An 11948-nucleotide genomic window follows, 5' to 3' on the forward strand; every position below is an offset into this window, starting at 1 on the left:
CAGTATGATACGCATTTGCATTTTTTTTAGTTATGTATTTTTGAAAGCTCCCTTCAAAAACAAAGAAAAGTGTTTCTAGAATTGCATTTTTGTTGTGAATCTTGAAGCAAATCCAACCTTACTTATAGAAATTATTTTTGTTACCTTGACAGGAAAGAAATCACTTTTTGAATGTCTCCAGAGTGCCCTGCTTGGCAAAAATGTGAATTAATGTTCCCTTACCTCTGACTTATCAGGCTCCTTTGAAATGTCTGGATGAACCCCCAAGAATTAGAGACCCCAAAATCACTTCTGAAAACTCATCCAATCTTAAACCCTGGTAGGAGCAAACAGAAGATAGTTTCAAATGTGGGGGGGGAAATGCACCATCCAGTTTCAAGAAAAGGCATTCAGGTAAATGTGGCTTAATCTCAAATCTCCTGCTACTCACTGAACTATCAGTCCCATTCATGCACCCTGAAAAATTGCCAATTGCAGTCCCCTCTGCACTGCCACCTCTGGGGTATCTTGGATCTCCACACTTTGGGACTCCCTTGCAGTAACATTGCTTAAATGCATCCAGTACAGAACAGCAAGAACCAACCTAGAGATTTTTTTTCTATAACATCTTTTTGCTTCTCAAACTTTGTCAGCCTCTAATGTGCAGACACAAGACACACCCAGAAAACTTCAGATCTAATGCCTTTTTCCTCTGCAAAAGGACAAAACTTCCACTCGTTTTGACATTAAAACCTTTTTCCTGTATCAAGTTTTCACAAAATAGTCGATCTGATTTAAAAAATATCTTTGTTTTTGTTAATTCACCTGCTTATTATGCATCTGGCAGTATGTTCATGAAGCATAATTTCTCTGCGGAAACATAATAAAACAATACTTGTGGCTAAACCCTGCTTACTCTGTAAGTAACTGCATCTCTTTCCTGTGCCTGTGACACAGGAAACAATACCCAAGGATGTCACAGAAAGGTACCTAAAGAAATGGGATCATGTTAATGCAACAAACCCAGATTATTTTACTCTTTTGGAGTGGGTTCTCAGTGACAGATAAACATTGCACTGCCTTATTACTACTTAATGCATCCCACTTGCAATTGAACTTCTTCATCTCTGAATTTTGGACCAAAAATTTATATTGTACCTTTTTTACACATAAATAATGAGATGGAGATTGCATAAGTGTTCAGTAATAAATTATCTGCAAAAAAAGAAATTACATCAGCTTAAGGAACATTTATTAAACAGACTGCATTAGAAAAACTACATAGAAAGGAGTAAGACCAAATCTGTTCTTTTTCACTTTAGTTTATCAATTCTGTGTCTTTCATAAGCTAGAAAAGTTATTACAGGATCAAAAAGAGTACTGTTATTTATCAGGCTAAACAATGAAAAAAAATGGCTCTTGTGAGGGTGGCTGTTGTTAGCAATTAGCTGCCATACTGATCTCAAAACTTTCTTCTGCAATATAGACCTTAACTACAATAACTTCATCACACACTTTTCCTATAGTTCCTTTTAGGTTCCTATAGTTCCTTTTAGGTTTTTCCTCATTTCTCAGTTATTTCTGTGTAAATATATATATATATATATAAAACAAAATCTCAAGAGTGGCACTACTGGTGGCTATCTTTATTCTAGATCCAAAATATATTACAGAGAGGATTTTTTTCATAGCTATTTCTGCATATATATTCTACATGGATTTTGTGAATGATCTGAGCGGGGTTGGCAGAACAGACTGCTGCCTTTTCCATCCATGGCACTGAGGCAGAAAAAGTCTTCATACCAAACAGGAATCTACACAGGACTGCTAGCTACCATTAGGTTTAGCAAACTGCTAACAGTTTTCAGGTCATATTATCAGCTTGGGATGTAGGTAGAATTTAGACATCTAGATTCTGTTGAAAGTGCCAAATATTTATTTAAGTTTTGTTCCAAATTCTTCCTCTGAGCAAATTTGAGGTCTGTGCAATTCCTAGACATGGAATGAGGACTCAAGAAGCCAGTGAATTTTGGGACTGACACATTCTAAGGAGAAGCATAAGTACTCATACTTGGAGCATGGCAACACAGGCAGGGAGAGGGAGCTGATCTTTGTACATAAAAATCTCAGGATCAACAAAAAGGGTCACTTATTTGCATAGAAATTCTAAATCCTCATCAATTTAATGGAAGCCTGGAATACTCGTGAATTTTTGGCCAAGATACAGACTGGAAAAGTTCCCAAAACAGTGTTTCATTACTTGTGTGGGTGTAGGGAAAGTGTTATAATGCTTCAACTGTAGTTGAGTAGTTATGTTTCTTTATCACTTTCTAAGCCAAAGAACTATTTTTAAATTGAATTAAAAATTGCTACTTATGCAGTTATCTTGTGGATACTCTCCAAAACAGCATTTCTGTAGCTATCTTGGGTCAGAATAGCATGATGAATCAGCATGAAAACACCACCAGTTCAAACACAATTAATTCTCTTCATTCCCCACCAAGATGTGGTTTGTATCCATCCCTCATATTTTACTCATAATGTTTTCTCACTCTTAAATGTAATGAATGCAAAGGGATTGTGATGTGATATAATCTGTTTGATTCAGAACCAGAAAAGTGGAGCCTTAAGAGCAAAAGAAAAAATATCCCAACACACTAATAAGAAATTCTTAATGAAGAACTCATTCTGTTCAATTATCCTGCAAAAGTCTCTGTAGCTCCTACCTTTCTATAGAGTTAATAATCATATCATGGATGGAGAGACTAGCAAAAGTGATCACTGACTGAGTATTAAGTTGTCTTGCCTGTTTAATCCTTAAAAAAATTAAAGAGGCATAAATACTCTTGTCTTTCCATCATATCTGTTTTAGTTCTGAGACACCTGCCTGTAAGCAGATAGCCTTCCTCCAAAGTGAGGTCTTAAATAAAAGAGATATCTAAAATATATGTTCATCTCAGCTCCCCCGACAAAGATTTGTAAAGGTTTTTATTTTGTGAAACAAATCTCCACAAATTTAGATTTCTGTGGATAATAAAACGACCTTTCCAACCTAGCTGCTTCCTTGTGCACCCTGTCCAAAGTTAGATATCCCCATGATAGCACACTAACATCTCCTTTGCACCCTTATAGTTTGCACAACTTAGAACAGAAGCAACTTAAAACATACAAGAAGTGCTTGGTGTGTCTAACTAGGAAAAAAATACAAGGTTTTCCAACAGAATGAAACCAGCCCATTTGTATACTCTATGCTAATATGCTTCTTCCTGAAGCTGATATATTCAGATAAAAACAACATCCACCACTAAGGGCTGTGCAGCAAAATCTCTCTGTGAGCAATAGGCTCGCCAGCTGCTGGCATTTCATTGCTCTCAGTGGCATAAGCTGAATAGCACATATTTGTGCAAGGGAAACAAATCAAAAAGCCTTTTCAATTTACTCATTTTATCCTTCCTGATAGCTCCTCAGAGCTCTGTTTTACTAACTAAATTATTTATTTAAGAAAAGGTATTATTTCTCTTTACAAACCTGGCCTAACAGTTTGTAATAAATTTGGTTCTTTAAGATTAATTCAATAGTAATATTATTTCAACTATTTACCTGATTCTCATATCTGCTTCAGGAAGAGTCTATAGATTTAACAAATTTTAAAATAGCAAATTTATTTGCTGTCTCTACACTGCTTGTGACAGCCTCATCTTTTACTTCAGGAGATATGTTGCTGGATCACAGCAAAAGTTTCCTACAGTGCCCTAAAAAGACAGGTGACAGTGCAATTCCTAATTATATTTCAAAATTGTTTCTTTGTCCTGCCTTAACCCTTCTTCCTAGAGAAATGTCTCCCCATGTAACCTCAAGATCTTCAAGATTTAAGTACATCTAAATGCCTCTGAGGATAGTGGCCAACTTGAAGGACAGTGAAGTTCATTCACATTCTCTGCTTCTGGAATTTCTGATTGAAATTTCCTGGTCCTGTATTTGCATTAGTTGCCCTGAGATAGTCAGAGTAGTAAGGGAGGTATCATTGGTAATCTTCTCCTCCTACATAACAGAAAACATAGAAGTGGTTTCACCAAAGCCTTGTGAAAATGGTCTGACCCTCTAATGCACTGTATGCATTGTAATTTTCAGCTTCTGTAATACAAACAAAACTTAAACTGGAGGGATGTGTTTTCAGAGATAAATTTTCCTCAGTGATCAGTCAAGGATTTCCTAACTATATATGTGTAAGAACAACTGCAGATATGACAGCACTACTACCACCAATGCAAGACTGGCAACACTTCATCATTCACATTTGATTTTCATACTGCCTCCCTGCTTTGCATATTTTCTAGATATGCACTATTCAAAGATTTCTTAATATCCAAAACTAATATTTGTCTGGCTTAGCAGTATTATAGCAGTATAAGAGTAATTATTTTTAAATAGGATTACGAATCATGGGGATTTTTTAATTCTTTATTTCCGAGTAGTAGAGAGATTTTGTTAATGAATTGCTGGCTTGTCTCCTTTTATTTATGATACCAAATATCTCAAGTATATAATGGATTTGGGTGATAGAGGTTAAGCATCATAAGTCACAGAATTTTAATTTCAAGTAGGCAGTACACAATAGTATAATGAATTATGAAGAGATGGTGCTCAATAAACGTTCAGTGAAAGAAGTGAGAACACAAAGACAAGAGAATAATTCTAGTTTAAATCAGCACTAGCTGGTGAAAATCAGTCATTTACAAGAGGTTATATTCTTTCTCAATACAGAGATATAGCTCTTGTTAGTATTTTAGGGGGAGAGGGGAGTGGAAGGAGAACTGAGAGAACAAGAGATGCAGGCATCAATGTGAGCAGTTCAGTCAAAGCCCCTGTTCAGCACACACCAGTGACCTCAAATGTTAAACTAAGAAATAGAAAAGAGCAAAAGCCCAGTGCTACAATGTGAATCATCACACATCCTTAAGAAAGCTTAATTATGTTAACCTGTTTTCAAAAGGTTGGTAGAAATTGAAATGGAGATCTCAGAGATGGACAAAAGAACAATCAAAGAATAGACATACTTTATGGGGAGAGAGCATAAAAATGAAATCACCTAACTTACAAATAGAATAGAAAAGCAGAGAATAACATTGGGAAGGTAGATAAGCCTATTCATATTCTCTTGCAATATAGGAATTAAGTTTAAAAATTAACTTAGATAAATTAAGAATAAACAAATGTCAATGTAACTGCAATTAATAATAATAAAAAAAAAAACAACATCAAAAACACAGATCGTTAGATAATGTCAAATTGGATTTCATTGCTACAATATGCTTTGCAGCATTCAGCTAACTGCTGGCCAATATAGAAGTCACAAAACAAAGAGTACTAGAACAGAGGATGATCGCACAGAAATTCAAGTTCTGAAATTAGTACAAACTGTGATGATCCCTGATACAAAACAACCTCCATTTACTGTAAGACTCTCTTTTGAAAGATTGTTGCTGTGCAGAAACCTAATACAGAGCTTTTCTTAAAACTTTCTGATGTAAACAGTCAAGGCTGCTGTTAACTATCAGAGTTGGTAAATTACTTCTAAAATCTAGTTACAAGATTCTTAAATTTCAGCCAATTGTGTGAAGTTTTAATGAAAAATTACTTTCTAGCTGTTAAAATTCTTGGCATAGAATTTAGGCTGTGGAAAAGGGAAGCGATAGGCTGTAACTTACTTTAGAATAGAACCTGCATGGAAAAAAGGAATCTGACAGTCTTCTTTGTAGAGGGCTGACACAGGCAAATGTGGGCTCTTTGGTGTGGTTTTTACATCAGAACTGAACACCTAAGGTGTACACACATTCTACAGTGTGTGAACACCTTCCTTTGCCCCAGTGATTGCATCCTTTGGAAGCAGCTAAATGCCAATGAGCATAACTTGGTTTTTGAGACAGCAGGTGCAAATTTTTAAAAAACAAACGTTTGAAAGTAATTGTTTTCTTTCAAACAAAACATAATTTGTCGACAATGAAATTGAGCTATTCTGGGATTGTCCTAGAATAAAGATAAAACCTTAGGAAGCTATAATTATTGCACCTTCTCTAGTCTGTTAAAACTCCACTGAATCCAGTGAGGTTGCACTGTCACTTGGAAAGTATCAACTCAAGTCTACCTGTGGGATAAAGCAGTTTAAAGACATATGTTCCAAATTTTAAAGTAGCTGGAAATGCCCTATTTACTTGCATAGAGCCATGGTAAATGTTGACCGTTTAGGTCCGGTTTTGCTTTGACACCCTGGCTCCCGAGTGGCAGCAAGGAAGTTACCCAGAGGGACGGCCAGGCACCTGGGCTGGCATACGGGCGGCAGCTCACCCTGCTCCGGCGGGCTCCTTCGAACAGAGCGGCTGCGGGCTGGCACGGGCCTCGCTCCCTGCTCTGAGCACGGCTCATTTCCAAGGGCCCCGGAGGAGGAGGCAGGAGGGACCGCTCGGTGCGGGTCCCCGCGCCGGGGCTGCGGACAGCGGCGGGCCGGTGCCCGGAGCGGCGGCACGGCAGGGCAGGGCTCGGGGCGCCGGGCTCTCTCACCTGTCGATACTTATCACACAGAGGGTCAGGATGGAGGCCGTGCAGCACATGACGTCCATGGCGATGAAGACGTTGCAGAAGAGGCGCCCGAAGATCCACTCCCCGCCGATGAGGTCGGTGACGCTGACGAAGGGCATGACGGCCAGGGCCACCGAGAGATCGGCCAGGGCCAGCGAGACGATGAGATAGTTGGAGGGCTGCCGCAGCTTCTTCACGAAGCAGACGGAGATCACCACCAGGCAGTTGCCGGCGATGGTCAGCAGGGTGATGAGGCAGAGCACGGCGCCGATGAGAACTTTCTCCGCGCTGCCGTAGCTGAGGATCTGCTCCCCGCACTGGGAGTCGTTGGCGGGGAGGGGGCTCGCCGTGGGCAGCGCCGACGGGGGGGGCGACGGGCCGAGCTTGGCCAGGCTGCGCGGGGGCCAGGAGCCCGCGATCATCCTGCCGCCGCCCAGCGCCCGCGGCTCCTCCAGCGCCAGGGGCCGCAGGTTACCGTAGAGGTGGCTGCCGTTGAGGGCGAGCACCATGGTGGCGTGAGCAGCCCATGAAGCCTCGCCGCCCGTTCTCCGGCTGTCCCCGGCGCCGGGATGCTCGGGCTCCTCCTCGGGCGCCCGGCGCCGCCCGCCCCCTCGCAGCCGGCCGAGCGGCCCGCGGGGGCCCGGCCTTCAACTTCCCCCGGGGCAGCCGGGCTCGCCCGCGGCGCATCCCGGGCGGCCGCGGGGCGGGCACGGCGCTATCGCCCCCGGCCCGCGGGCGGAGGGGCGGGCGCGGGTGGCGGCCGCTCCCTCCCACCCGCGCCCATCGCCCGCTCCCACCCGCGGCTGCTTTCCCGAGGCGACAGGCGACGGGATGGGAACCGCTCCGCCCCCCTCTCCCTCCTGCCCTCTGAGCTGCAGGTGGGGGTGCGCCCCTTCCCCGCGGTCCGGGCAGCCGCTTCCTCCTGTGGCTTCTCCTGCGCGGCCGCCCCAAGCGAGGGGCGCTCTGGGAACCCCCTGCACGTGTGTAAACGTGTGTCTATGTATATGTGTATGTATGTATATGTGTGTATATGTACGCAGGTCTCACCCGGGAAGCTGCGGGCGAGTGGCCGCGGCTGGCGCAGAGGCGACCGCAGGCGGAGGTGCCGCGGCCGGAGCCTCTCGGTTTGCCGGCTCCGGCACAGCCCTGGGGCGCGTCCTGTGTATGTACCCACTTCTCTGTGTACCCAAGCTTGTAGATTCTTCTTCATAATAAGTTGATGTAAATACTATCACCTATATTTTCTCTTTTATTCATTTTTTATACCCTGATTTTGAATTTACTCAGTGTTCCATGTGTACAGTAAAGCTCAATGAACAACTCCTATTGCTTGAATTACCTGCTTTTCCTGTAGGCTCCCTGGACTCTTAGCCAATTTCTGTGACTCACTAGCTTTCTCAATTCTTTAAGTCCCATTCTTTCCTCCCAGTAGGGTGAAAACTGTTTGAATTGTGAGTTACCCATGGGATGCCAGCAGAAGATCACATCCCTTGATATAGTAGCATGCCAAACAGTAAGGACAAAAAAGAAGAAAGACCTGCTCCTGAGTGTCCCTCACATTTTCAACATGAGACATAAGCCAGAGGAACTAGAGAAGGAGAGGAAATAAAAAGCGTTGGCCCCAGATGTATCAATAACCATGAGGTTAAAATGAGGGGAGATCTTGCAACAACATAGAAAGTTTCATTTAAGTATGCACAGGACAGGGAAGAACTGTTTGTGTGGCTCAGTAGTAAGAAAGGCTGCAGGACGGTTGCACATTATACTGACTTTAAAATATGCTTTGAAGACAAACCTAGTAAGTATCCAGTTATTGGGGAAAAAAAAACCAAACAAAATCCTCAACTGACAATCCTAGAGACTAGTGAAACACAAATCCATAGCAACTGAGGCTTCCATACTTGACTCACAGAACACAGATTGAGCACAGGCAGAGCCTCCTGTAGTCAGAAATGCAGGGTTTGGTAGTTCAGTTGCTGCCCTTCCCTACCACCCCCACATTTGATTTGACTACAATAATAAAATAAGCAATGATAAGGATGAAATCTTGTTGGGCAGGTCTTTGACCATTACCAAGTTGGAAGCATCTTCTTGTTTAGTCAAGTGTTTCCCTACACTTTGTTAGTTGCTCGACAAAAATCACGACAAAAGCAACGAAATCACAAAATAAAAATAACTGCTAACCACCCATAATGTGTTCATCAACCTTGAGCCTCAGGTGAGTTACCCCACCAGGTGATAAATGAAGTCTTTTGTCCTCAGTTAAGTAAATATTAGGAAGAAAAAGGCCTTTAGAAAAGGCAAGGACATATCTAAATTAAAACATTAAGGCAAAACTTGTAGAGAGAATGTTTCCTTATTGGTTGAACATATTTTTTCAAAAATAGCATTTGAAGAACAGCTAAGGAGTTAGGAACTTAGTAAATTTTGTTCAAAATAGATTCTTATCACAAAGGCTGATAAAATTGTACAGTTTAATACTCCTAGTAAAAGCAATTTTTCAGTTGCTTAAAATGTCACTAAGGCAGAGCAAATTATAATCTGGTGCTTCCTGCAAATGAGTTAACACAGTTCATTAAATCAGTCATTCTTCTCCACAGCTTTTCAATACCCTTCTGGGACGTGATTCTCTAAATGTTCTCAGTGGATGATACACAGGATCATTTGGTAGGGTACGGATGACTCCTACCCACTCGAACCCAAAAGTAGGACTGAATTGTATCTTTTGTTCTGTATCTTAAATTCCCTTACAGTCCATTCCAAGTTAATCACCTGATTTCTTTCCTACTCAAAGGCCATGTTACCACTCTTTGATTTGCTGTTGTAATCTTACCTTTGAAGAAACAAACCAATTTAAGTCAATTTATGTATCATTATAGAAAGGGATTTATGTACTACTGCAGAGAAGATGTGAAAAACCCTGCCAAGACAAAGCAGCTGACACCTTACTAAAATATGTTCCTTGAAAGCTTTTTACTAGGACACACCTAAAATAACTTCCAGTTTCCCAGGCTGGGCTGAATCCAGTGAGGTGCTTTCCGTGAGGGTTTAGAGGGTTTCACATGGCCAAGTGTCCAGAAAGGCAAAGAGAATCCATCATTCCATGAGATGACATCCAGTCTAGGCACTTAAAATAACAACACATGAAAGTGGGACTTCGTCTTTCCAAGGGTACATCCCACTTTTGTTTTCAGTGATCATATTTAAAAATTCTAATAATGTTGTTTCAGATAGAATACAGAAGTGAAACAAATGTCCAATTAGGTGTCAAGAATAACAAGCTGACATTTGTTCTCTACCCAAGAAATTGCTTTTTAACCTTCCATTAGGCTTCAAAAAATACAATCAAATCATTTTTCTGGTTGAGCTTAGTAGAATCCTGTCTTATGAGTAATTTAGGCTCTCTATGCATAAAAGCCTCTTAATATTTCCATATACCTCCAATTCTGTGCCAAGTTTTTTTTCTGCACTTAGTAAAGTTAAACTATTTTGTTAATATTTGATAGTGTACTTTATTTGCAAATCTCACCTTTGGTATTTTATTATTGCTATGTAGAAAATATTCAGATTATAAAAAGAAAAAAATGCAAGAGAACCTTTTATTTTCATTTTTCCCTCTCCCAAAGTAGTTAATTCCTCTGTTTAATTTTTCCCCTCCTCCAGAAACAGTGCTAATCACATAACATCTTCAGCATTTGTTATTGATACTAAGTGTATACTATTGCAGTGGGTATTGCTATCAATTCTTTGCTGCCATGTTAGTGAGATAAGGTAAGACAGGTCATTAGGGCTAGGCAAGGAAATACAGTTTCCCAAACACATTTTGATTTAGTGGGGCCAGACTGTATCTGTCAAAGTGTTTATGTTGAAAAATCTTGCATTAAATCCTGGATCCTTCATCCCTCCCTGGAGGATCTGATGCTAGCACAGACAGCAGGTCTGTGCTAACGTGGAGGATCCTGACTGAAATGGGTCAAGGAATGCAGTACAAGAGCTTCAGCACCAGAGGAGAAAACGCTGACAGCCCAGCATGGTAACACCTTCCTTCACGCAGCTGCCTCTAGAAAACAATAGCTCTGCTCATCTTAGCTGGAAAAGCTGAGGTACTGCTATGTTCCCCTTCTTAAACCATCCAGTATTGTACATATGGCAGGAAGGTAACATGAGTATGCAATGCAATAAATAAACAGATCAGAATTTTTTTTTGTTCTTTTTTATCATCCCCTCTTTTGTCCTTCCTTGCCTGAGAGAGCTTATCTCCTCAAGCTGTTGTTTTAATTTGTCTGTCATATCTTTTCTTTTCTTTTCTTTTCTTTTCTTTTCTTTTCTTTTCTTTTCTTTTCTTTTCTTTTCTTTTCTTTTCTTTTCTTTTCTTTTCTTTTCTTTTCTTTTCTTTTCTTTTCTTTTCTTTTCCTTTTCTTTGCTTTCTAGAGGTATTACTGAAACCTTGATTTTTATTCCCAGCATGTACTGTTTAGCAAATAACACTTGTCTAATTTCTAGAAAATAGTTGCAGCTGCACTTTTCTGCCTTTTCTTGTCTTTGTGAAGATAAATCATCATCACTCTGTGGCAGTAAAACAGAGAGGTAACTATTCCCGTATTTGGCCATTTCTTACCATTGTCAAAATAAATACTTTCATCTGTGCAACTTAAATATGAAATTATGTCTGTCCTTTTCTGGAACCAGCAAATCCTAACAATGACAAACTGGCATCTGAAAAGAAAATGAACAATTAAGATGACATTTATGCTTAAAATTCTGTATCACTCAAAATGAGAGCTCCCAACTCTGAAAACTCCATCTTATCTTTACAGTGGAGATTATGAGGTTATGATGAAAGTGGCTGTGACACTCATGCTACTGAGGTAGATAGTAATAAATAAAATCTTATAGTTGCTGAGGTAGGTAGTAATAAATAAAATCTTAGCACCCAAAAAGTGCCAAATGCAGAACTAAAGCAAAAACACCCTAACAGTTGCTACCAGGGGCTGCCCATGGAAAACCTATTAGAAGAATTGTGATGGTCTCTGCATTAAAATTTACTGAAAGGACAGTCTTGAGGTCTAAGTGTATTGAGAAAGAAACACTTGGAATGAGGAGATAAGTTTTCACCAAGGAGAACTTAATGACAACAATGAAACAAAGCATGTTAGAAGCTTGCAGCTTAACAGTGAGTACCATAAGGAAATTCTCCCCAAATCACTGGGTCTGACGTATGTAAAAGCAGTAATAGCTAAATAATAACATGGAAAATAAGACTGTGCACTGTTCTAAGTACAATTTGTGATACCTGGTGCTAAAAGTTCTTCGTACTTGGATTCTTACACCATTACAGAAAATAGGGTTCTGTAGATCTTCTGCATGAAGATCTGTTTAAATGTCCTCCATTT

At 40.6% G+C, this 11948-nt stretch overlaps 1 protein-coding gene across 2 annotated transcripts in view; it reads right to left on the bottom strand.

Annotated features, from left to right (window-relative positions):
• HTR7 (5-hydroxytryptamine receptor 7) overlaps window positions 1-7187 on the bottom strand; it is a 31664-nt gene extending 24477 nt beyond the window's left edge. For both annotated transcript variants that reach the window (XM_021539443.3, XM_077784633.1), the window contains exon 1: window positions 6538-7187. In XM_021539443.3, the coding sequence (XP_021395118.1) occupies window positions 6538-7064 (527 nt within the window). In that variant the 5' untranslated portion in view covers window positions 7065-7187. The remainder of the gene's footprint in view (window positions 1-6537) is intronic.
• Between the last annotated feature and the right edge of the window lie 4761 nt (window positions 7188-11948).

The sequence above is a fragment of the Lonchura striata genome, chromosome 7 (genome assembly GCF_046129695.1).
Source record: "Lonchura striata isolate bLonStr1 chromosome 7, bLonStr1.mat, whole genome shotgun sequence".
NCBI lineage: Eukaryota > Metazoa > Chordata > Aves > Passeriformes > Estrildidae > Lonchura > Lonchura striata.